The 27,894-nt window shown below is 33.6% G+C and overlaps 2 protein-coding genes across 12 annotated transcripts in view; both read right to left on the reverse strand.

The window, feature by feature from the left end:
- Positions 1 to 3,148, reverse strand: part of LOC143255221 (mitochondrial glycine transporter-like) — a 36,689-nt gene extending 33,541 nt beyond the window's left edge. For 3 of the 9 annotated variants that reach the window (XM_076510545.1, XM_076510543.1, XM_076510542.1), the window contains exon 1: positions 2,438 to 3,148. The gene's annotated coding sequence lies outside the window, so the exon portion shown is untranslated. Of the gene's footprint in view, positions 1 to 1,181; positions 1,310 to 1,697 lie in introns of those variants that run through there. The other 6 variants (XM_076510540.1, XM_076510536.1, XM_076510535.1 and 3 more) reach the window with 3 other exon arrangements.
- On the reverse strand, positions 87 to 27,662 carry LOC143255222 (uncharacterized). 3 transcript variants are annotated; one of them, XM_076510548.1, is made up of 5 exons: positions 27,561 to 27,662; positions 17,231 to 17,380; positions 16,063 to 16,124; positions 3,993 to 4,092; positions 87 to 342 (listed from the first exon to the last, which is right to left on the reverse strand). In XM_076510548.1, the coding sequence occupies exons 2-5, from the start codon at positions 17,365 to 17,367 to the stop codon at positions 330 to 332; spliced, it is 312 nt and encodes a 103-aa protein (XP_076366663.1). In that variant the 5' UTR covers positions 17,368 to 17,380; positions 27,561 to 27,662; the 3' UTR covers positions 87 to 329. The 3 variants fall into 3 exon arrangements, with proteins under 3 accessions (XP_076366663.1, XP_076366661.1, XP_076366662.1); XM_076510546.1 differs by having other exon boundaries at positions 87 to 347; XM_076510547.1 differs by lacking the exon at positions 27,561 to 27,662 and adding an exon at positions 27,256 to 27,469 and having other exon boundaries at positions 87 to 347.
- Positions 27,663 to 27,894: the final 232 nt, after the last annotated feature.

Raw genomic sequence — 27,894 nt, forward strand, 5'->3', positions numbered from 1 at the left:
TATTTTAACATTGATGCAAGTAGCACATAGAATAAAAACAACACTTTAATATACCTTGATTAATAATAACAAAAAAGCAAACAACCTTTTCCTCTTGCACATGAATTTTTATTTCTTCATTCAAGAACATTATAAATAAAGAATTAACAGTTTATTTTCAAATGGAAAGTTTTAAAGCTTATATTATTATTTAAAAAAGTAATTAAACCTCAGTTCTTCACACAGAAAAAAAGCTAGAATTGCAGTAAGATGTTTTAAACTAATGGTGAAAAAAAAGACAGAGCCTTCATTGTCCATTAATTGACAAGATTTCAATTTCAAACTGCAGATCAGCATTTGGTGGTATAGTAAGTATGTTAAGGAAAGAAAATAAACCTTATATCAGAACAAAAAACTAAATGAATTACATATATAATAAATATTCAACAATTAATGTGTTCATGAAAGTGTGCTTTGTAAAGATTTTAGTCAATGTTTGTATTATCAGATTTCTTAAATTCTTTAATGACAATGAAAACAAAACAAAAATAGTAGGTGACACTTTATGACAGAATAACAGACTGAGTTTAAGTCTAAATAAGAAAATGTTAACCCAGTAAAAACGTGAAAACTTAAGAAAAACTAGAATTAAACTTTTGATAATATACCATAAAATAATTCACAATAAACGACTTTGAATGTCGTTTTGACATTGCCTCATAAATCAAGCATGAAGAATTAGAACCCAACCATGTAAGCATCATGTAAGTTTCATCAATGAAACTTGTGACTATGAATGTTAAGAACTTCTCCTAGATCAATAAACGTTTCTCAAGAGTAAAACAATTCATTTGTAATAAGCAGTTATAATTAAAGTACCAAATTTAAAGAAAAAACAGAATTATTTTTAGTGTGAAACACTTACTACACAATATGAAATGTTTTTTTATATCAACAGTACTTTAGACATAGAAAACTTCTATCTCAAGCATATACGTAAACTACAACAGTGGTTCCCACTATCATTATAAAATACTATCATGACAGACAACAATGTGGCTGGTTTATCCTAACTTCAACTTCCATTAATCATTTTAGAGATTATCTTTAAATTTATCTTTAAAACATTAAACACTGGTGGAGCATACACCAAAATATAATTATTTAACCTTCTATATACAGGGTGGCCCATAAGTCCTTACCCATCTAAATATCTTATGTATCCAGTGTATCTGTGTGCTGTCCCTCATTCTCACTGCATAATATTATGCAATGTCATGTCCTGTAAGACTTTTTCAAGTGTAAATGGGCTTACATTGACCATATTTCTCTGAAAAAAAGAAAAATTTATAATACATGCGTAATTGAATATAACATAATAACATATTGATGGGTAAGGACTTACGGGCCACCCTGTATGTTGAGCTCTATGATATAAGCATCATAAATGTTAACTCATTTAATACAATCCCACTTTCTATTAAACATTATTCTAAGAATGATTTACTTTACAAGTTTATATTGGGGTCATAATTTCAACATTTCAACCAATGTTGGATCTCTGTGTGTTAAGAACCATCTCAGAATAAGTGGGATATAAACTAAAAATAAGTTTCAGCACAACACCATTAATTAATAATGGAATTAAAAACAGCTACCAACATTATAACCCACTACAGCCACTAATAAATTAAAGCAGAAAATGTATTAGTAAATACCTTTACATTCTGAAGATCTCCACAAGCTAATGAAAGTAAACTCTACAGATTCTTTAGAAACATAGAAAGAAAAAATGTTTACATTGAGTAAGGATAATTGCATGGGATTATTACTGTTTAATAAAGCAGACGTCTATAGTATTATGTGTCACATTCAATATGCAAAAATTGCATTACCTGTCAAAACAGAAATAATGCTCACAGTTTCTTATTGTTAACTGTACTATGTGTGACAGTGAGACTGCTATTTGAAATTACATCATTCTTACGAGTCCAACACAAGTTTCTAGTAAAAATAATTAATAAGATAATTTCAGTTAAACATTATATGAAACTGCTGAAGGGTCATTTCAGTCAATGCTAACTCTCATCAGATTGGCTGGGTTGGAACATACAATGTTTATGATGTGCAATGTCTCAACTGACGATACATGATCAGTTACCAGTTGATATCAACTTATTTGGTTGAGTTTATTCTACATACAACTTTGTTCTTTTATGCTTGTGTGTTTGTGGGTTTTATGATTTTTACACCAAAGAGCATCTATAACTATGAAACTGGTGAAAAATAAACTTTTTTAGATTTTGCATTTCACAAAACATGCAAATAAATTAAAAAAGTGTAAAGTAAATGAAAAACAAAACAAATAACAAAAATTAATGTAAAACTCCTCCCTCCTGCTAACTCTCAGCCCTAAAAACAGAATAATCATCTCTGTCATGATATTGTCTTATTTCACCTCCTGAATGTGGAACAGTAATCCAGACTTTCTGTTGTAAGAAACATAAATCTTTCCACTTTCTTCTCGGAGAAGAACTTCTTTGTTTCGACTTGATTTCAACAACTGAATCCTTCTTCTATAAGTTCATTTCTCCACAGGAATCACAGCCATGACTGCTGCAAGATCAACAAAAGGCAGGAAGTGGTCAACATTACCTGTCAATAGAAGATGGCATGCATTGAGAAATCTGTTACACCTTATATATGAAAGTCTGCACTTGAGAAAATTTGTCAAGGAGTGACTTATAGTGTGAAGATTCAGTCTTTTCCAAAAGCTTGTATTTCACCGAATACAAGCAGTTAGTGTTCAGCATTGTCAAAAGATGAGTACAGCCACACAGATGCACTAAAAATAGGTACACTCCCCTTCAGTTGCACAGGAATTCTTTTTTTTTTCTTTCTGGTCATTATAGATGTTTGATCTCAAAAAATCCCCATAAAGACTATTGGCCTTACTGCTTCATTAGTAGATTGATGTTGACTTCTCACATAATCTATTATTCAAATATCTGTGCAAGAGATTTTTTGAAGTTTTTAATACTCTGGTGATAAGTTTAAAATTTATCTCCAAGCAGTAGTTGAAATCCATTTTTTCTAGTAATTCTATCAACAATGGAGGATGATTATTCAGAAGTTTTTGTGCTTCACCATGCCATAGTATGGTTTAGCATACTAGCTAAATGCTGCCATAGCAGCATTCCAATGATTTCATTAGTTTTCAGAGCATTTTCACATGACCAGGGTGGGAATTTGGGGGTATTCTAGTGGACCAAACAAAACTGTGGTCATACCAAAAACATACACTCTCGTAATTCTTGGTACTACAGAAATGTATTAGGTAGCATACCAGTTTGAATACCTAGGAGTTGATGTATATAGTACTTCACAGTGGCATGCAATTTTAATACAAATGAGGATCCATTCAACTAATCATCCAGATACCACTAAAACTCCAACATTTGTGTTGGAAGACAGAAAAGATGCCTTTAACCTGTAGTTTTATAAATCATTTTTATAATAATGCAAACACATAAACCTGTGCTATTAGTCTACTGTAACATAATGCATGCACCAAGCAGAACACTTATTGATCATTAAGTAGTAGAAAATATTGATTTATTCCAAAATTGTGAACAGGAAAGACTGTTTCTAATTTCCTCTGAACAAGATAGAGATAAATCCTGTGGCACAGGTGCACTTGTAATACCTACCAAATAAAACATGTATGTTACGTACTATTGGCCAATTAAATTGAGCCATATCTCATGCATGATTATGTACAACATACTCTTAGTTATTGTAAGGGATGCAGAAAATACTGTCACTGGGATTTTTGGAATGTTAGAACTGCTTTATGACATGTAAAGATGCATTTTTACAAGTATGCAGTTGTGCAATTTGAATTGAAAACCTACCTTAAAAATATAGAATTCTGCATAAACACAAGAAGCTTCATATAAGTTTACAAGTATTAACAATAACTTTTCCAAAAATGTGAAAAAAACAAAGGATATCCCCATGCAGGAAACCCACTTGGTCCATAACCTTTGTCTGATCTGATAGTGAATCTGGAATTTTCACCTTTTTGCATTGTCAAGCATCCTTCATCCCAACCTGAAGAGAAATAAGAAAATTAATTTTAAAGACAATAAAATGCTCTTGCACTTCAGTTAAAGACTTATATTTGATATTTTATTTAAAACTAGAGTAAGAGTAAAACTTGTACATTCTGGGTGATATAAGTTGAATTCTTTCATTCTTTTTTTTTTTTTACAAAATTCATCAAGAATGTTTCTTTACAGCTAATATCTTATAAAAGAAAAAATATAATTACTTTCTAATTTCAATCTGTTTCAGAGCTCCTTGTCAATAGTTCAGAAAAATTTGAGTCACTCGCACACAAAACCAATGTACGTATCAGACTGCAAGGAAAGTCACCCTCTCCTACCCAATAGTCACACTGAAGGTACAATGTTTTTAAAAGATACAGTAGAAGGGGAATATGAAGTGCACAGATAGGGAGACAGTCAAGGAAAACATCCACAAACCCAGTATTTGTGGAAACTTAAGATTGAAGTACTGATCCAAGTGCCTCAGAGGTTGTGTAAATAGGTTAAATATTGATACCATATAACAATGATAAAAAAAGTGACTCCAGCAGAAGTGTCTTCAGGATTATAGCTGTCATCACATCAGACAAATCCAATTATACAGGCTCTGAAAGAAATTAACTCTGAGCAAAAAATGTACCTTCACAAGAAAGAAGTGTTATCCAAATCAATTATTTACACAATTATTATATCCACATTAAATGTCAGAATGTAAAGACACAAATACAGTGAGGAAACAAGGCTGACAAGAAAGTTACAATTTCACCTTGCACATTGCAGACAAATTGGATAAATAACTGATAAGGTCTCAAATTAAGGTAGAGAAACATTGATAGTGGCAGAAATAGTTGCATTGGAAGGAACATTGTAACAAAGTTAACAGCAAGGACATCAACAAGTAAATTAAAATTGCATCAGAAAAATATACGTCATGTATAAGTTCTCCTGACACCTGCACAATACGTCATGTGAAAGATGGAAGAATGGAGTGTTATTGGTAAATTATGCACATTCTACAATGCACAAGCAACATGCAGCATGCGAGCAAACTGAAAATGAAAGGGATTCAGGATTTTGAAATCCTACCTGGTTTTATTTTATGCTCATATCATATTTAACCCTTTCACTGCTGTATTTGTGGTATACACCAACCATGTGATCCTGTAAAGATCATCAGGTTCCATATTATAATTTTCAATGTTTTGTGCAGCTTAATGAAATTTTTAAAAATGTAGTAAACATTACAAGTATTCTGTAGAGGAGATAGAATTTTTAATTATGTATTTATAATTAAAAAATATAGAATTCTGCATAAACAAGAAGCTTCATATAATTTACATAAAACTTTCCATAAATATATGGAGTCAAACTGCTGACTGGTCGAGTGCAAAGTGATTTTCAATTTAAAGCTAAAAATATTTTTTCCATCAGAAAATTATAAAAAAGATTATGTAATATTTAGTCTCTTACACAGATAAATGTTTTTCACTAAAATGTTATGTTTTATCAGTTTGTACTATACATACATTTGGTTGATTTGCCAACACAACCACCATTAAAGAAATGTGAAACAAGATCAACAGTATTATTCTACCTTTTCTAGCATTGAGAATGAAATTGTGAAGTTAACACTTTCCTAACCTTTTACTGCCTTCTTTTGATACACATATTTTTTGCTTGCTACTAAGTTTGCCAATCCCAATTATAATTGTATACTAACATGGAAATTATCATGTTCCAATCCTCCACCAATAAGAGTGCAACATTACCTTATCATAACTGTTAGCCCTCTCTAATCATGCACATGTCAACTTACTTTGAGATTGGTCATAAGTAACTTAAACAAATCACACCAGAAGTGGGAGGGTAAATGGAATACATTAGTGTAGATAATTATCTATCAGAAATACATTTTGAGATTAGGAAAATATTAACTTCAAATATGACATCTTACCTCCTTCACAAAAAGCTAGAATCTCAAATTTAACTGTTGGATGGTAAGAAAGAAGATTCTCCTTTAGGAAGCACCCAAAGAAAGGCCATGAGATGTGATAAGGAATTAAAAACTACACACCAGTGGGAAACAACATGATTTTTACACCAAGAATACTCTTTGCCCTTTAACAATGCATCACCAAAATGCAAAAAGTGAGAACTTTGAAAGAGTCCCCACAAAATTCATAAATAATGGGCCCCGCTGGAGTATAATGGCTAAAACATGACAAACTGTAAGTAGGAGTTCAACCTCAATCAACATCTGGGGGCATTTGGAACTGCACATCAGGTCTGTGTTAGGTAAAGGCCCTCTACCTTCCACCTTAAAAATAGGTAATGGCAGGGAAGAGGAGCTCATGTACTAGCAATCGATCTTTACATATGCATATCCCCAATACAACTAACACCAGATCTTCTGACATCTGACAAATGGTAGGATGGAGGAGAGCCCACCCATCTGGTCAAAAGTTTTGGCAGCACTGGGAATACACACACACAATTATGAATGGCTCCCAACCTGCAGCTATACAGCGATGTGTTCTGAGTTACCAGAATTATGATGGGAAGGTAAGTGATATTGAGATGGACAAAGTTTCTCCTCAATTTGAAGAAATACCCCCAAGCTCAGGATTACAGGATCTTTTATGCCTTACTCAATCTGAGAAATCACAACTTGTCCCTGGAATTATAAGGAGAAAACTGACTTTTTTGGAACCATGAATAATGCACTGAATCAATATTGATAAAAAAGAAGGGTCATGCACATTCCAACAGACAGTCTAATGCCAAATACAAACTGGTATTATGAGTAAGCTCCCACACAGCCTGGTGGCTCTTCCACTGATATCTGAGATAAAAAACAACACAAAAACATTTAGGGACTTAAAGGGGGAAAATCACTCATCTTTACCCTCTTCTCCAAGAGTGGAGAAAATTCACTCTACCACTCTGAAGAAAAACCTTGTCTGCTACCCCAATGACTGGAAACTGTGTGTGGTAAGTTTCCCTTAGCTCCACTAATAGAATCTAGAGGATACTACAGATTGGGGTGTTCCAAAGAACAGTGATCTACAAACAGTGCAATGGATGAACCAAGTTCTCTAAATTTCTAAAATAAAATTTACCTCAATTTGTTAAATCCAATGGTCAGCAGGGATGGGCAGAGTCCTCTTATACTTAACATAATAATCCATGGGTAACAGTCTAGTATAATACAATAAAAACCACCTAGTCAGCCTCTAAGTGGTTTTATAGAAAACCTTATTTCTACTGAACCTTTTCCAATCTAGATGAAGGATACTTAATTAGTGGTTATTAGCATAGAATTGGTTTAATAAAAGCACACCTGCCTGGGCACAATTACCACAGAGTGGGATCCTATGAAAATGAGGTAAGGTATCCTGAAAGGCAGAGAGAGAATCATAGCATTGAAAATATTTATCTTCCTGTATAAAATAGTCGAAGAGGTTAAAAACCATTACAGGAGGTTGTCAAAAACCCTCAGATGAATATACTGCCAGATCATGCAAATAATATAAATGTTTAGGGGAAGGTCCACATAGCAGTTCACACAATATCCTCCAGAAGGTAATTAAACCAGTCCATTAAGGACAGAGTTATGTGACAAATCTGATTAGATACAACTTGCACAAGATGATTCTTTCCTTAAGTCATTTGACATGCACTTCAACCCTGGGACCAACTTCATAACTACTTGTTAGTTTTCATGCTATAGCTTTTAAATCAGTAAACATTAAACAAAATACAATATCTTTTTATTAAGCCTTAAGGTTCATAAAGTAATGTTTTTCTATGCCTTTTCTCTTTTCACATTATCCACAAAATAATCTTCATTTTAACATTACAAGTACTTTTACACTTTACAAAATAATCAAATTTCACAAGCTAAGTCTTTATAATGTTCAGATACTTATCAAACATTTTAAGAAAAACTACACTTTATTCCATATTTTCACTAATGAATCTTTCTACAGGTTTGGTTGATCCAACTGATATTGTAACCACTGTAAAAGAAATTAGGAAACAAATATAAATTATGTCTTTCTTGTTCTAGAGCCACTACAAATTATAACATTAAAATATAAATGTTTGGCCTAAATAGTTTAAATGTCATAACACTATGCATTTATATACATTTATTACATTTATTATATTCACCTTTCAACCATGCCTGGCTAACACCACAGAAATTACAAAAACATGGCACACATGCACACATGTTACTGTATCCAATAATATAAAACAAGACTTTAGTCTTTACAAGGTGACCTATCTTTGCTGTGTTTTAGTTAAAATACAATCACATTTCAATTATTACACATTATTATGATTCTCATAAAATTTTTAAACTTTTTTTTTAAAGACAGAACAATAAATAAGGAATTTGTACTTGTTTGCTTCTTGTTATAGATTCCTAAGGCTTATAAAATTTTGCATATGGAGGTTAAGAAACAAAATAACTTTTCAGGTTTTATACATATACATTTGAAATAGCCATAAAAATAAATTACTATACCAATACTAGAGAATTTCACTACAATTTATCAAGTTTAGTAAATAAGCTGTGTTTGAGTCTTAAAATAAAATGAAATTTTGACCAGTCTAAAGACTCAACTTACCATTTTATAGGTGAATTTTCAACAAATTTAATAATTGCCTTAGAAACTGTACTTTGGTTAGGTATAATTCCTGTGTGGTTGCCATATTTTTAAACACTTTAGTTTTTGAGTAAAAAATGAAACAAAATATGCGGGTCCTCAAACTCAAGTTCCTCTTAGTCGTTTGGCTGTTTCCGTGACATTTTACAACTATGATGTAATAGTTACCAAACATGCTTCGTTGCGTGCCGACCATTGTGTTCCTTTCAGTGCTGGTGTTTTATGTAAATCTATCGGTGCTTTTTTCAGATTACATACTTTGTGAGACTATTTTTTGTCTTGATATTGCTACTTTATGTTTGTTTTATGATAACATGGTTGACTGCATTGCTTATGGTTGTAAAAATGGTTTGGCATTGGGGAAAAGCTTCTTTTCGTTTCTGTGCAAGGAGAAGGAACCGGCAAGGTGGCAACAGTGGGTGCGGATGGTCAACAGGAAGAACTGGACTCCTTCACAAAATGCAAAGCTTTGTCAAGATCACTTTGAATACTCATGTTTTGTGTTGGATCCCACTGTTTCGGATTCTGTGGGTTTTAAATCAGGCAGGTTGAGACTGAAAAATACATCGGCAGTAGACAGGATCGTCCCCACCATCTTTCCTCATGTAGAGCTGAGGACTGATCTTAGCCTGCAGCGTACAGGTTTCACTCCTTTGAAGCCACCCCTTGCCATCACGAAAAGAACAAACTTAAAGGTATGTGTGCAGTATAAAGCGATAAACAATAACTAGTATAATATAATAATTTATAAAGTACAAGTTTTTGAAGAATGTAACTATACATACACATTTTACATTCATGAGCATTTTGCATTTGTGGCACCTGAAAGTCAGTGAAATCTTGATTTCCTAGTCTAGACACTGGACAAATTTATCCCAAATAGAGTATATTCCACGTTTAAAAGTTGGCAAATCGTTTTGTACATGTTTTCGTATCATTTTTAAAAATTGAAACGTTGAAGAATTCCATTTTTCAAATTTAACATTTCAAGATAAATTGACTATTCAGATTGCTACATTTAGTTTGATTTTTTAGACAGAATTATGACGTATAATTGAAATTCATTTTGTTACGAGTCATAAATACTCAGTACAATGATCGTGGAAGGGCCAAGTATTAGTTACCATAGTCGGCAAAGTATAAACAAATAAAACCCAGTCTGTGATACAAATAATTTATAAACACCAGACAGGTTTCAAGATGCTTAAAATTGCATGTGAAATAATACAGACCATTTTTGTTGTCATGACTTAGGCTTACCATTCTTCCACTGGAGGTATGACCGACTTGCAACCGGCCTGGCCGCTATCAGTATCGCTCACTCTTCCACTACTTGCGCTACTCTTGCTCGTGGAACTGTCCTCATCATTAGAACTTTTCAGATCTGTGTCAAAAGTAACTGTTCTAGGTTTGTTCAGAGTAGGTTCGAATCAATATGGCACTACTCGACACTGTTCATAACACAAAGTCAAAACAGACTCCGCCTCTGTTTCTCTGTATGCACTGACCATGTTTATTTACATGAGCTGGCGTTGGCAGTTTGTTTCGCAACTATTACACCACAGTACTTTTCTTAGTGCAAATGTAAAAACTAAAACGTTCGGATTGCTGCTCGGAAAGGGCTCTTTCTGCACCAAGTTCTATGTTTCATTTATTAGCACAAATGTTTTATAAAAACTTGTAACCTGCAACATTAATCAGTAAGAGTAGTTCTTTTGACTGCAAAGTTTTCTTTTCTCTGTAAAATTCACCTTTAAAGTTTTGTATCAAAACGACATGATGATATCTTAATATTTGAAAATGGTTGAGAAATCCACCAGAGGGACATTAAGAGCTTTCAATTAATAATTCCTGTTATAAACAGAAGTGTATATAAAAAGTGTTTCCAAAAATGCAAAGAGGTGAATGGGGGCCACTGTGTTTGATTCAGTAAATGGGTGTTATCTCAGCAAACAGAAATGACAGGAGGTTCATATTTTATATTCTTATTTCTCAGTATCAGTGATACAAGTGTCTAATTTGACAAAAACTACATATTTTGACATTACAAACATCAAATGTGAACTAGTGCTGCATACAACATACCAAGTGACAAACAAAAATTGTTGCTAAAGTGCATTCTTTTTTATACTTACATTTAATTAAGATATAAAATAATGTTTAATACTAAAACTTGAATTATAATCTATAGTTTGATGCTAAACTTATTGACATAATTTCATGGAATAGTAGTTCAATAAAATGTTGATGCGAGTCAACAAATGTAATGACATGATCTTTGACCTGCATGAAGAAGGTCAAAGAAAACCTAGATTAAGCAATATGGATCAACTTTGCACCCAACTTCGCCCATGTAACTGGAGATAAGTCATCAGAAAATGAATGACTGAAATGGGAAAAAAAACCCTTCAATAAGCATAATTATGATAGAAATATGATTGGTGATATATGAGAAAAGGATTTATCTCCTTTCCTGGCTGACAGTTCGTTAGTTCAAAAATATCAGTCTCAAGAAGTAAGTAGAATGATAAAGCATCCTGTGTACAATCATCAAATATCTCTCTGACTGGTGACACCAACAACAATGAAAAATAAACTTTCTGGTAATGAAGACATATGGCAAGTGAAACTAAGATCACAAATAGATGTTCACAAAGATTATGTAATGTAACCTTAATATACCAGTTAGGTAACTAGAATAGTCATTTGGGACACAGGACACAAAACAACTTAAGGAATCTGGAGAGTATTTGAGATGCAAAGAATTTTTATCACAAGTATCAAATGGTAGTCAATAAGGTCATCATATAGAGAGCAACTTTGGAAGATGCAAAACCCATGCCCAAGAGTCATGTAAAAAAACAAACAAGTTATGGTTGGCACTTACAACTCAAGTTGGTTCAACTTCCTTTTAATACACCACTGCTAATATATTTCTAATTTCTGTTGATAAATGTACGTCGCTGGACTAAGAAAAAATTGAGACATAAACATTGCAACCTTGCAAACATAGAAATTAAACAAAAAACTGCATAATCTCCATGCCTCAAACTTGAGCTTCTGGACACCAAGGCATACCATTTCAGATCAAGACTGCCTCCATATAAATGGCCAAAGAGGAAGAGGAAAAGGTGTGCACTCATGAAGATACCACAGAAATAGAAACCAAAGTGTAGCCACCAATATAGTACTATCAACAGGACCCAATAATAGACTGAAACAAATCATAATTAGTGCCTTGGGTAACATATGAATTTAATGGAAGGCCCATAGTTATATTCCCATCCTTTTTCGATGTTGGAATGCATCCACTGCCAAAGCCTGAAAGTGATGTACTGGAGACCAAATTACCAGTTGTTGGTTATTCCAGCAAGTGGCCAATTCACCAATCATCTGTGACTGAAAATAAAAGCCAATCCAACAGAACCTTGCATTGAAGAATCTATTCTGTTGGGAGAATTTGTTTGGGTTGCTACAACTGTTCTATTACCAGAATCACAACCTGTGGAACATGACAAGCTAGTCGGGTCATATGACAAGAGTGGCTCAAAGAAAGGAGATCAAAAGTTTAAAAAGAAGAACTCCCAGACCAAGTGCCTTCTAAACAAGAAATGCAAGACACCACCATGGAATTTTCAGAGTCAAGCTTGACAATTTTTCCCTTAATAAACCCAACACATGGACTGATACTTTCCATAGAGCAGAAAAAACTCTGTAGAGATGCCTTTCTCTCCTTGTGTAGATTCTGGAATTTCTGACTATTCCCATATCCTAGTTATATATTAACTTCCCAACTCTATGAGGCTGAAGAATCTGTGCAGAGGGAGTAGGACAGGTTAGAGTTTGGCTTCCTGTTCCATAGCAATGAGATAGTTGAGCCTGGTATCTTCTAAAATAAAAAAAAAAAGTAGTCAATCCTTCAGAGCTATAATTTTCATTAAACAGTTGGCACTTCCTTATCCCCTTGGACCTACAAAATCTAATTTTTTTTTAACATTTCATATACCTTGATGGAAGTCAGTTATGTTTGAATGTGATACCTGACAAACAAAATAATACTCACACTGATGATACATTGAGTTGGAGCAAGAATAGATATTTCAGCTCAAAGAATGAAGTCTCACTTGGCTGTTTCTGAAAGAATTTGGATGTGATGTTCTGACAATTGAAAATGCTTGCAGTAACTAGTTGTTCATGGAATGGTTTATGCACAGGGTTAGGGAATAGATATGAAGAGAAAGAAGCTTATAAAGTTTGGAAGAACTCACTTGGTTCAGATGTTCATCCAAAGGGTAAAACCCTGAACTATGGTACCTGACTCTTGTGGAGAAAAAAAACACTGACAGAGATTACATGCTAAATCATGTGGTTCCAACAACTTTGGTGGATAAGGCACAACAGTCCCTTCACATAATTAAGCAGTAAACCTTCACACAGGAACCACAGTGTTTATGGAGAGAAAATTAAATATTTGTTTCCAAACCTTTTAGCCATTAAGTAAAATGCAGGCTCAAAAACAACTGGGGAAAAACCCAAAACATCATGCTTTAAATAGACCAACTGAAGAAAACCAATCAGAGACAGCTTATTACAAAGTAGCCATCTTTCTTATTTCTTTTCAAAACTGTTCTTTTGGAACAACATTTCATCATATAAGTTTGTTTTATTGGAATCAAGCAACATTAGGACATCTTTTGTGTCCACTACAGGGAATTGAGACTTGGATTCTAGCATTTAAGGTCCATTAACGTACTGCTGTCACAAAAGGAGTCAACAAATCTAGATTCTGTCAAGAATGTCCAGAATTGCCCTCAATTGCAGCCTTGAAACCCATGGAGAAAACCACTAAATCAAATATGTCTACATCTCACTACAAACAAAATCACGAATTGTCTCAACTTAGAGTGAATACTGCCCCTGCTCAATTGTTGTGCAATGTCAGACATCAGAGATTGGATAGGAAACACTTGATTTGCTTCTGTGACATAAATAATAATCCAGGAATTCATATCATATATTGGCTTACAAATAAAATTTTTATTTTCTTAATGAAGGTCAACTAGGTAACATGAGGAATGCTCAAAATATTTGTGAATGATCATAACATTTTGTTTAGAAATAACATTACCTGAATAAAATACTGACAAACAGTACCAGGATTGAGGGTGTACTGACATAAGTGGAGAGCGTCATGAGATGTATCACTAAAGGCAGTAAAGTGGGGTATAAAAGACTGGAGCAAACAAGTAAAAAGTCAGACCAATGTTAAGATGGTCAAATAAAAAGTCCCTGACAGTAAAGTAAAAGTACAGAGGAGAGAGCTGCAACATGACAGTAGGAAGGTAAGTTTTGGAAATAAATATTGAAATAACTCTAAAATATTGTGACATACATCCTTTTGACTAGTCTGCAGCCAGAGGGTTGACCATATAACAACAAACAAGCAAGCAAACAGTGAACACTATTATTCAAGGCTCTTAAATAAGCAAAATTTTAAAACTAGTGATACCTCCAAACAACATGGAGTTAAATTTGAGATTCATTATTTCAATAAATATTGGTAAAATAAGCTTCAAATGTTTAGGATTTTATTTAGAGATAAACCTGAAATGTTCACATAAAGATACAAATCATGATAGTGATTAAAGTGACAACATCACAGGAATTAAAATTAACATCCAATGTTACACACCAAAATTGATTTTCAAAGTGGATTAAAGTATACAAAAGAACAGTACAGTACATTTATTTGGTCAAATAATATTGTTTTTCATGCAAACTGTTAAGGTAGCACTGATCCTTAAAACTACTAATACATTGACAAATCACTGTTAAGTGAGGTTAAATGAACACATTTATTAACATCTGACTGACATTTAAGTGCTGAAAAATGTTTAATGGCTGTTTCATCAAAATGCAGTTTTCATCAGTGTCACCAATTTATTAGTATAACTTCACCATTAAAACCAATATCAACATCAAATTTAGATCACTTGTTGATATTACTCTATTAAATACTTTGACTATTTTTGAATTAAAAAGCTTTTCAAATTGTCTTTTAACAAGAAATTACCACAAACAAAAGCATTAATTAAAACTAATTGCCCAGAGCTCATTACCATTTTAGAAAATTTGTAACATTTTAGATTTAAGCTTTGAATATATTCACAAAGAGCATGTGTATTAATTTTCATGTTTCCATTATTCTTAAGTAAAGTTATGGAGTTGAAGCAGTTAATGTATTTCTTTATTCCTGCTGGATATGACATACATATGACTGAAAGTGTAGTTTCAAAAACTGTGACATCATACTTTGGTTTGTGCTCAACTTGAAGGTTACAAATGTTTCACAGTTTTCTCAGCATGTACACTTGCCCAGGTTAAAGGTCAATGCTTAATAAGGTCAGCTAACACCTGTGTTGTAGGAGGAAAGAAGATAGATCTTTGCTCACTGTTTTTTGCATTAAGAAAAGGTTCAGATATTTACTGTTATGATAATATTTGATTCCATTTCCTTAGAGTAATATAGCAAATTAAAAAAAAAGTTTAAATTACAAAATTAATAGACAATTTGCAGCTGCTGGTTGTTGAATTTAATACTTTTTATGGTAAGGTGAAAATTTTTCATAGAATACAAATGTTAATTTCTGAGATTGAAAATACATCCATTTTTTATCTCAGATTGTAAAATTAAAAACAAATATCTAAAGTTATTAGTATATTAATGAAAACTGTTTTTAATTGAGGTAAAATAATGAACAAGTAACAATGTTTGTCACTAAAATAAATTTAAATATATTAGTATACATAAGTTACATAATTTTATCCATTACAGCAATAAGTAAAAAGTTTAATAAATTACATTTACAATCATAGTAATTTTAATTCTTTTTGGAAATACACTAAAACAGAAGGCCCAGCGTGGCCAGGTGGATTAAGGCATTTGACTCATTATCTGAGTGTCACGGGTTCTAATCTCCGTCACACTAAACACGCTCATCCTTTCAGCTGTGGGGGCATATTAATGTGACAGTCAATCCTACTAATTGTTAGTAAAAGAGTAGCCCAAGAGTTGGCAGTGAGTAGTGATAACTAGCTGTCTTCCCACTTGTCTTACACTGCTAAATTATGGATGGCTAGTGCAGATAACCCTCATGTAGTTTTGCATTAAATTCAAAAACAAATAAACTAAAGCAGAAAGAAGCAATTTTATGCCTAAATTATGAGAGAATTATAAACAGTTACAAATTATACATTATCTAGATGATACATTAATTCAGAAACTAATAAGAAAATATTACCTTTGATTACCTGTCCAATTCCAACCTGAAAGGAAAATGGTTTCTGACCAGGATCTTTAGTACTAATACAGTTCATGAAAAAGATTGAACACAAGATTTTAAAATCTTCTTTTACAAGTTGTGATTTTAAAACAACATCTAATATCTTGCAAACTTAAGTTATCAATAAGAAACATGCAAATAAACACAGACCGATTAAATTACAATCACAAATATATTTTTTCCATATAAATTGCCCAAGAATTAAATTCCCTTAATACTCACAATACTGTTACACTAAGATTAGGAACAGAGGCAGTTGTTTACAACTGAAGCCAGAGTTTTGTACTATGATGTTTTTAAGTTTAAATTTAAAATTAATAAACAAAAGCCATTTTGACAAAATGTTAAACATGAAATATTTAAAGACCTGGGGTGTTGCCACTGCTTATTAACTACAAATATATTTTATTACATATGAAACAGTTTAAGCCTGTTAGAAACAAATGGGTGTCATTAATTGGTAAAACTTATGAAAACAAACAGTAGTGCATTATGGTTAAAATATAAATTACCAATATTCATTACATCCCACAGAAAAGAGAAAGAAAAAGAAAATTATGATAAAACAGAAAAATCGTATCTGCCATCAGATGCTACTAAACATACTTTGTAATATACCGTGCAGAAAGTGTAAAGTTTCCCTGTATTTACTTAATAAATTCTCAAAAATATGATGTAATCTTATTTTGATGACAATAAGTAAGGACTAAAATTAATATTACCCAAAACATACTTGGAACAATTAGAAACAATGCTGAACTGTTTTGCAGTTGCACATTTTAAAAATACCAACAAGTTGTAGCTACATTTGATTCCTAATGTTATAATAATTAATATTGAAAATTTATTATTTACACCAGATCTTGCAATCACTGGTAAAATGTTCAACACTTTTTTTTTCCTCTTTATTATCTATCAAAACAAAGAGGGTGTTTTACAGATATAAAAATGAGTAACTAGAAGTAATAAAAAGAGTTGTTCTTTATTTATGATATAATAACTTGCAATACTAAGAAAAGATATAGTATTTATTTTAGACAATTCAGTTTCAGTTCACTAAATGCAACATAAAAACTAAACACAAAACACATTATGACAAATAACACAAGTAGCTCTTCATTCTCACCTCCAGAACTTTTTAGATGGATTTCTTAAAAAACCTGTACAATGTACAGTAATTGTATCCCCTGGTTTGGGGCGATCTCCAGATCCTGGAATCAAAATCTCCTTGGTAACACCATCACTAACTTGTTCTACTCCCATGGCTGCTTTTCACCTAAATCCAAATAATAAATATTAAAAAAGATACACCAACTGCATAATACAATTACACTATAACAAAGATGTTTTACACTTGTAAACAGATAAATTCAACAAGAATATATTAATAATCACAACAAATAATCAATAAGTTATGTAAAAGTCTTATTTCTTCCAATATTTCTATTTAAAAGTTGTGACCATTACATTTTCTACCACCTCTGATCTTTAATGACAAAACATCTTACAAATATGATACTACTAAATAACAATAATGTAGAGTTTCATCAAATAGCATAGTTTTTATTACACATGCCTGAAACAATTATAGAGCCACAACTGAAATATACCTCTTGAATTTTGTCTGTCCATAACTAGTTTACAATGTCTTCATTGAGTGTATTCTGATCATTTGTATAGATTTCTAAATCTCATTTTAAACATTTTGCACATGAGAACATTTTAAAAGTGGAGATTGTGAATATATCAAATGGCAGTTCATTACTAACTTTCACAAACTACAAAAATGAGAAGGTTTACATCAATGAACATCCAACTACAGAGGCAAAAAAATCAAATACAACTATGCAACATTAGTTTTAAGTTCAATGTGACTAAAAACTTTGGCAACAAAAGGACTGTTTTCTAACTCTAAGGAAAATTATTCTGTGGTTACATTTATACAGAAATCACAAACATTTATTTGTAATCTTGATGTACTTTAGTCAGCTTATGTTGGATTAGATATTTATTATTACACGTACAGCTAAGTGTAAAGTTACAACTTTAGGCTTAATACTTGATTGTCAAGACTTTTTTTCAGGTTTCAAATAACTACTACAACTGGGTTATAGAATAATAATGATATCAAACATTAGATTTAAATACAGTTTTCCATGGTGTCAGCTAAGTAGAGAAAAATGATTTAACTTAAAAATATTAAATTAGTTTTTATTATTACTCAACAGCAGTCGAGAATTTAACAAATCACTAAACTATTGAAGTTAGAATTTATTTTAATTTTAACTAGAATCAAGTTGTACATTACAGCTGTTGTACTCATGTTGATAATTAATTGTATAAGCATAGTTTGATAGAGGAATTTGGTGTAATATATATATATATAGTTTGGCTATGTAATTATAGCACAGATTAGCTATAACTTAAGTTATTTGTAAATTATAAAACAGTTTATATGAATTGTTTCCATGAATATAATCTAAAGATTTGTTATTTATCACTTTATATATGGTTGGTTGGCTTGCTGTTTCATTACACAAAGCAACTAGGCTATCTGTGTTGAACATCCAGTAAAAAGTTAAAATTAAAATTAGTAAAACTCACAAAAGGAAATTGAGGTAAAGCAAAACAAAGTTTAATTTTTTAATTAAAAACATAAATTGCATTAAATCCAATTTTTACATCTAATCTACAGCAGTAAGAGAAAAATTACAGTAATACAAGTTGTAAAGGACTTTCTATAGCAAAATTATAATTTGCCAGGATGCCTAACAGGTAAGTTCAAACACCAGCATTAGATACCTGAAGCTGGCCTTTCCAGTCTTGGTTTCAAGTTATTTGACATTATGGCCATTTTCAGAAAGTAAAGTAATAAAAGTTTATAAGACTTCTAGCAAAATTTTAATAATAACTTGCCAGGATGACTAATGGGTATTTCAAACAACGGTGTTAGTCACCTGAAGTTGGCCTTTCCAGTCCTGGTTTCAAGTTATTTAAATTATGGCCATTTTCTAATTTCAAATCAAACTAAACTTAATTTGATTCTTAAAAGGGAATCACATTAAAAAAAATCTAATGTATAAATTAAAAACCTAAACAGCATTAAAATGATTAAAGGCCTTTATAAAACTAACATTTCTAAAGTGGACAGTGTCACCATTGCCAATAACATTGTCTAACATTATGGACAAACATTGGGACAAAACATGTTTAAAATGGCGCCGTTGTTGAGTCATAACGATGGCAAGACAATAAAATGTGGCTTATTGTGACCTGAGTGTTACTACACAGACAACACACTGGTGCATCAGTCACAGAGAAAATGATGAGTTAAAAAACTGTGACCAATGCATAGTTACTCAGAACAACTTCCTCTTTCCAATCCTTATGGAAGCAAGATGACCAAACTCCAATAGAGGATTTTATTTGAAAAAGTTTGTTTTCACATCAGTCACTCTAAGTCAACTGCTAATTGGCATGGAGCCAAGCCTTGAAAACAGGACCATAGTCCATTAATGGAACAGGCACAGCAGTGATTGTACAAAAGCAGACAAATTTAGCTGCAGTGTCAGTAAGCTCATTCCAGCAAATACCAACATGGCCTGGTATCCAGAAAAACTGGATAGAAAAAGATGTTAAAGAGAAATGGGTCGGTCAGTTTTGAATATCAGAGAAAACAGGGTGTGCACTAACTTGAAGCAATTCCACGGCCAGTAGAGAGCTAAGTGAGTCAGTATAAATAGTGCAATTGGAGTACTGCTCAGCTTCTATGTGATCCAAGGCAAGATAAATGGCATACAGTTCAGCAGCAAACACAGAAGCTGTAGAAAGGATTCTGTGCACAACCACAACAAACCATGGCAGAGCCCACACAGTCACCTGATTTTGAACCATCTGTATAAATAGAAATGGAAGGATGGTTCAAAACATGTTCAGCAAATAGCAGACAGGTTTTCCAATCAGGAGTGTCTGCTTTTCTCAGATGACTTAAAGATATGCCAACATTTGAGGACAGTAAAAACCCATGATGGGATGGGCTGACCAGTGGATACAGCAATGTTATTCAAGGACAGACCCAATTCATCCAACTGCACCTTGATAAGAAGGCCAAAAGGAGCAATGGTAGATTGTCTGTTCTGAAAAAGTATGGCCCATTGAGAAAGGAAAACACAATCCCAGGTGGGATGCTTCGGTAGGGAACGAAGTTTCGAAGCATACAGTAAAGACAGTTGCAAACAGCAAAGATGCAAAGAAAGTTCATGAGACTCTGTGTACAAGCTCCGAACTGGGGAAATGCAGAAAGCCCTGGTGCAGAGCCAATGTCCTTAATGATGAACAGGGTCCAACATGTCTGAGGCCAAGTGACCCATAGTCTAGTTTCGATTGAATAAGAACACGATACATCTTTAACATAGAACATCAATCTTCTCTCCAAGTAGTGGTAGAGAGGACATGGAGAATGTTTAGTGCTCTTGTGCAATTGACCACTAGCTGCTATAAATGTGGTATAAAGGTCAGCTTACGGTCAAAGATGAGCCTCAAGAACTTGGTCTCAGGAAACCACTGGCAGTGAAACTTAACTGATATGGAGTTCAGGATCAGGGAGAATACTCCGTTGGCAGCAAAAGTGCATGCAAATGGTTTTAGAGAGAGAGAAATTAAAGCCGTTTGCTGTGGTCCACTTCAGTTTATGATTGAGGGCAATTTGTAGTTGCCACTCAATATATCTCATGTTCGACGACTGACACAAGATGTGAAAGTCGTTGACATAGAGCCCATTTGCAACAGTGAGATGGAGTTGTTCAGTGATGGCATTTTTCTTTAAATTGAAAAGTGTGACACTTAAAACACAGCCCTGAGGGACCCCAAGATCCTGTAGAAAAGAATGGGAAAGTGTCAAACCCACATGAACTTGGAATCTCCTGTCCGTTAAAAATTTTTTAATAAAAATGGGTAAATGGCCACGTAACCCATATATATGGAGGTCTCGCAAAATGCCATACATCCATGTTGTGTCATAAGCTTTCTAAAGGTCAAAGAATGTTGATACAAGATGTTGTTTGAGAAAGGCTTCTCTGATTGATGTTTCAAGTCGCATTAGGTGGTCCATGGTGAAGTGCTGTCATCGGAATCCACACCGGGTGGGTGAGAGGAGGTTGTTTGATTCGAGGAACAAAAACAATATGAGCATTAACCATCCTTTCTAAGGTCTTACAGAGACAGCTCGTCAAAGCAACTGGACGGTAGTTTGAAGGAATCTTGGGATCTTTCCCAGGCTTAAAGTAAGGTAAGATAATAGCCTGGTGCGAGGAAATACATTCTCCTGCCAGATCCAATTAAAAACAATCAGAAAAATATCAAGAGAAGCAGGAGAGACACAGTGCAGCATGTCATAGTGTACATCATCAGGTCCAACAGATGTACTGCCAGACCGATGAAGAGTCATTTTCAGTTCCACCAGTGTAAAGGGACAATTATAGTCAAAGAGACAGTCAGTTCGAAAGGAAAGAGGTGAATGCTCTGCTCGAGTCTTGATGGCCAAGAAGGTGGAGGAACAAGCAGAAGTGCTAAGTACCCAGCAAAAGCTTTCACCTAAAGTATTGGTGCTCCAGACATCAGCTACTTCTTGGCCATAAGAGAGTAAGATCGAGAGGGGAACAGAATTGTAGTGCCCACTGACCTGTCAAATCCTGTCCAATATGACCTTTGAACTGGTGGTAGGAGATATGCTAGTTGTGAACTTAATCCAAGATTCCTTCTCGCTTTGACGTCTTACCCACCTAGCATGTGCACAGGCCTGTTCAAAAGCGATGAGGTTCAAAAGTGTGATATATATCTATGAAAAGTATCCCAGGCCAGTTTTTGAGCCTTCTGTGCCATGTGGCAGGCAGGATTCCACCACCAACAAGGATATCATGGAAAACGTATAGAGGTTTTAGGAATACACTGAGCAGCTGCTTGTTTAATACAGTCAGTTACCGCTGCCACACAGTCATCTATTGATGACGACTCACGATGGCAGGATCAAGTTTTGCGAGAGCAGTGAAAGTGGACCAGTCTGCCTGATTCAGCTTCCACCGGGAACGCTGGGTAGGGTGGCATTGACCACGGCCAGTCTCTCAAAAAAGTATAGGAAAATGATCACTGCCTAGTGGATTATTGTCAACCCTCCATGATAAATGGGAGAATAATGAAGAAGAGCAAACCGAGAGATCAGTAGCAGTAAAGGACTGACAAGGTGCATGAAAATAAGTGGAAGAACCAGTATTGAAAAGAGAAAGGTTATGATCAGAGAGAATACGCTCTACAGAAACACTCCTATCAATAACAGCACTTCACTAGAGGGGATGATGCCCATTAAAGTCCCCTTGGATGAAAAAGGGAGACAGCAACTGTTCAACAAGAGCATCAAGGTCTGATTGATCATATGTCTCTCCAGGTGACAGGTAGAGAGAACAAACAGTGATGGTATGGCCCAAGGAAACATGGATGACTATGGCCTCCAATGGTGTGCTGTGTTGAGTGACAGGGTGGGCACATGCTGATCAAACAACAGTGCCACCCCTTCATCTACTCATCCATCACACAGCCTATCATTTCTGTGCAGAGAAAACTGAAAAAAGGTGACTGTATCGGCAGGTTTCAGAAATATTTCTTGTAAGGAAAGACATACAGGATGTTAGAAAGCAATTAGTGTTTTGATGTCAATCAGATTAGAACGTAAACCTCGACAGTTCCATTGTATCAAGGTAGCCATTTTTAGTGATACGTAGGTGAATTGGCTGGAGAACCCTTCTGTTTACGACCACGTCTTTTTTCTTTACTGTCCTTATATCGGAGGAGGTCTATCAACCTCCATGGATCCTGCCCTGGATCAATTGAGCAGGTCTTTGTTGTTGGAAGGGGATTCCAGTGACTGAGGACGTGAACGAATTATTGTTTTGCATCTTGAAGTGGAAGAAAAAGATGTATCTGAAGAAATGCCTGTATTTGGAACCAAAGGATGTGGATTTTGGGGTTTGTTGAAATGTATGGGAGAAACAGAGATGGGTGTAGAAGTTGATTCATCAACTTTTTTAACCATGGAGATCAAAAGGCTTTTCATTTCTTTTGAAAACAATTCTCTTGGAGGCACAGAGAGATCTATCTGCACTCCCACTGTAGTTGTGGAACAAAGTGCAGCAGCATATGTCCAAGATGAAGTGGCAGACAGTTATTTCAGAGTCTCAGGATAACTAATGTTATGAGTTGTTTTCAAATGGTACACCTCTTTTTCCTCCAACCATTTTGGGCAAGAACGAAAATAGGAAGGGTGAGAACCATTGCAATTGATACAATGTGGGTCCGTGTCACACTCATAGACATCGTGGTCCTTGCCACCACAATGAGCACATGTCAGGGAACTACGACATGACATCTCTGAATGGTCAAACCTCTGACATTGGAAAATTGGAGAGGGTTTGGAATGTACAGCCGTACCCTGCAATTTAGATAACCTGCGTTGATGGTGACAGGTGCACAAGGTGATGTAAATGTCAAAACAAGGATATTTGTCAGCAGTGTAACTCCATCTTTGCGAGTGGAGATGCACCTCACTGCAGAAACTTCTTAAGTGGAGAAACCAGGAAGAACCTCTTACTCGGGGACGTTCTTCAAATCCCTCTCAACAATAACTCCTTGTGATGAATTCAAGGTAGCATGAGGGGTAACCTCAATATGTACATCCCCAATTGCCTTTGAATTCAAGAGGAGTTCACTGTGTTAAGATGTGAATGTTTCAACCAATATGTCTCCAGATCGAAGATTATTTACTGACTTTGGAGAGCCAGCAAGTCCCTCTTGTCCCTTCTGAAAAAAAAAGGGACATTTGTCCTAAAGGTTTTTCTGAAAGAGAATGTAATATAAGAAAATGAGGTATGTGTGTTACAGATGTTGAAGATTGCTGCTCAAAGTCTTCAAGACGTGGTCATTTATCTATTGACTGTTTTTTCACTATTTCATCTAAATTTTTTGTAGAAGAATCCATAAAAAAAAAGGAAAATTTTGGTACCCACCAGCCCCTCCCACCATAGAGCCCTATGAAGGAACGCACTACAATGTCATGAAAGGACATTGCAGCAATGCCAGGGTTTCATGAGCACCATACCCAAACACCAGCATCAGACACAATGTCTACAACACCCGTTGAGAACTTCCAACACTGGTACTTGGTTGACTCTAGCCCAAGTGAACCAGCCAATTGACCCAAGGGGGAGCCACCCATTTATTAGAATTCAAGGCCAAAGTGGTGTGTTATGGTTGGACTCCTCAACCACCAAGATCTTTTCCACCCATTTACGGATCACCACACACAGCAAACACGTAGATGGATGTTTAGATCCCAGAAGAGGTAAACTGAAAAAACAGAACCTTCCCTGGGAGGTCCCCTCACCATGTACTTCATATATGAAAAATAAACTTTACTTCAGTAAAATGAAAAGGTGGTAATACATATTGCAATATGTTTAACTTTAGTGTCAGGTTTAAGAGTGTTGTTACTCTTGGCTAATTGTAAATAGTGTTCATTATTTATTTCCACTTAAAATGAAAGTAACATAGATGCTACACACTTTAGTTTGTAGGATGCAACAGGTGTAAGGAATGGGTTTTATTTGACAACTCTTGACCAGAATTCAGATTTAAGAAAACTATGATTGAAAAGGTACAATTTCTACATATAATTTGTGGATTGGATGAGAAACTGCAGGTTATCCTAAATAGGAAAGAGGTAAAGAATAAAAAGAAACATAAACTGTAAGAAATTACAACAGGATTTAAAGTAATAATACAGTGGCTAATGATGAATATTGATATGTTAAAAACGATACTAACAGGACTAAGTTGTAGTGGATTTAATTATAATGAGCAGGTTCTAATAAATAACAGATTTCAGCTTTTAGATTGTGCAGTTAAAGAACTATGGGGAATGAAAGATAACAAAAGGAACAGAGAAGGATACAAATGAACAATATAAGAATGTTATTACCATAGGTAACTATTTAGTACAGCACATAGATAGGTGCTGTATTACCTATTTACCTACTATGTGGTAAATAGGGAAAAAAGAATTAGATGATACTATCCAGAGACAATGGATAAAACTGACAGAGCAAGTAACATTACAAAGGATACTTGTAGTGATGCTGTGTATGTAATACAAATAGGGGATAATGATACTGGTGAGGGTAAGTCAGAGGTGTATAAGAGATAAAGGTATTCAAAGAAAAGGTTAATAATAACTTAATGCTGTCAGTGATACTGCAGTGACTTACACAACTTTAAGCTAAGTCTACAGTGATGAGGGCTAGAAGAATAAAGGATAAAAATGTTGAGAAAATTGCACTTTGGGAATAAAGTACAAAATGGTTTTGTTGCTGTTATGATGCTAAAAGCATAAGAAATAATACAGATGACTATTAATTGGAACAAAAAGGTTTGATGCAATGAGAATAACTGAAATCTTGTTAATGTAGTTTTGATTACAAACATTTCTTTGAAATACAGGGTTACAGGTTGTTTAATATGAAGAGTAATAAAAACAGTTGTGGCCTTCTATATAAAATGTGAGTTACATCCCATTCAATTTGAGTATATCAAACCTAACTGCAGAAAGATTTGCTTTTTTTTTGGCTTTCTGTGAGTGGTCATACAGGGAGAAAACACATAGTTAGAATTTGTTACAGACTACCACATCAAACTGATCTGAAACTACAGTGAGATAAAGATTTCATATGTTGATGAGGATACAATTATGGTATACTTGAATTTTAGACATAGAAACTGGAATTTTTTGGAGTTGCATGATGAGGAAGATAAGGTTTCAGAAACTGTTCAGAATGGCTTTCTTCACCACTTGGCTGGGAACCTACTAAAAACTTCTAATATTGAAATGTTTGACAGTGTAGTGATTGGAGTGCAAGTGATCATTTCTCAGCAAGATGTAATGTTTTGCTACTGACATACATAAGTAATAATGATATTGTGAATCTAAATTTCAAGAAAAATTCTGAAGAGATGAGAGAAGTGTCTGCTGTGAATTGGACAACTGAATTAATTTGATATTGATCAAATAAGAAAACTGTATTTAAATCTGAGATAAGCATATTCCTCACCGAATAAAAAAAAGTGGCTGTAAGTAAAAAAAAAACAGCTAGTTCACAAATCATATAAATTTGATGAAATTAAAAAGAAGCATTATAAATATATTTAAATTGATTGCCACAGAGATTTGTAGGATTATAGATTAAAGGAATTGGAGTAATAGTTAATTAGAATATTAAAAATGTTGGCTGAAGATATAAAAAGTTATTAACAATGATATCTTAAGATACATTAAGGGTAAGCAAAATGCAAGGAGGGGAAGGGAGATCATGACAGAATATTTCATAACTTTTTTAATTAACAAAAGAGACAAAACTATGTTTAGTTGAGGGATCAATAAGTGTATCACACAATACAAACAAGTTTTGAAGGGCTTCTGTTACATAAAAGATACAAACACATCATCTTGCTAAAAACAATAAGCAAAAGTTGTATACAGGATAAAACACCAGAAATGCATTTCTAATTTTATTTAAGCATCACCAGATTTGAAATGAATGGAATACAAATATATTTGTTTATCAAGTTTTATACTATTTTAAAATTAATACTTGCACTGTGTTTATAGTTATTTATTTTACCAGACTTCTATAAGCTTATAACAAAATCATTAACATGGCATACCACAATTAAATCAACAAACAGTAACACAATCTAGTCAGTTTCTGTTCTCTTTATTTTTACATTACAATGGCAATTCTAAAGTTAAATATTATTTCAATTTATAATTATTGTATAAAATTATAACTATTATTAATACAGCCATTTTCATTTTAGAGTTACTACAACATTAAAAAAAAGTAACTAAGAAACAAATAGTGAATGGACAAAAAGGCAATTAAAACGAATAGTAAGAGCATCATATATTGCGTGTGAATAAGCATTTCAAACAACACTTAGATTTCTCCGACATAAATGAGGTTACACTCAACAATTGAAGGGCCAACAATACGCCTACTACCATTGTTGTCTGCTGAAAGCTACACCGTGGGCTATCCGTGTTCTACTCACCAAATGTACTGAAACTCTCATTTTCTAGAGGTATAAGTCCGCAGACATATCGATTTGCCAATGCAATGGCACTAGAGAAACAGCAACCTATTATTCAGTTCATTGCACTTATGTATACAGAGACAGATAAATGGTTTCGTCAAACTCTTTAAACTGATCCTCTCTCTGTTTACAAGTTAACACTCAACACCTCTAACTCATAACAGTTTCTTTTATTTTATAAAAAAATCACTTACTAGAAGTAGGAAAAAATAAAATTTATATTACTATTATTTATAAAAAAAAAAAGTAAAAATAATACGCACCCACGTTACTAGCTTCACATAAACTATCTTTCAAATAGTGCAAAAAAAAAAAAAATGCGTTCACGCTACCAAGCGGAAAAGTGAACAAACTTTAAAATTCTGAAAACATTTTTAGTTGATGTCGAAATTTTATCCAATGTTATAATTATATTTTTTTAACTAAGAAAATATCTTATTTAATTTGTAATATTTGGTACGTTAGTGTAATAAAAGAAACAGAAAGTAGTACACCTATATTTTCATTTGTAAGATTTATTTTTTATAATATGCTCAATGTAATTATATTTTATAATACTTGAAAACTGAAATAACTACATTTGTCGTAGTTTTAATT

Source organism: Tachypleus tridentatus, chromosome 7 (genome assembly GCF_004210375.1).
Source record: "Tachypleus tridentatus isolate NWPU-2018 chromosome 7, ASM421037v1, whole genome shotgun sequence".
Taxonomy (NCBI): domain Eukaryota; kingdom Metazoa; phylum Arthropoda; class Merostomata; order Xiphosura; family Limulidae; genus Tachypleus; species Tachypleus tridentatus.

Bases quoted from the DNA above. Each gene is read 5' to 3' on its own strand.
- LOC143255222 (XM_076510546.1), bottom strand. From the start codon at position 17,367: ATGGGAGTAGAACAAGTTAGTGATGGTGTTACCAAGGAGATTTTGATT. The intron at 16,125-17,230 runs GTGAGAATGAAG...GAACTGTATTAG, and splicing joins CCATCTAAAAAGTTCTGGAG to TACTAAAGATCCTGGTCAGA. The intron at 4,093-16,062 runs GTAATATTTTCT...ATTTCTCTTCAG, and splicing joins AATTGGACAGGTAATCAAAG to GTTGGGATGAAGGATGCTTG.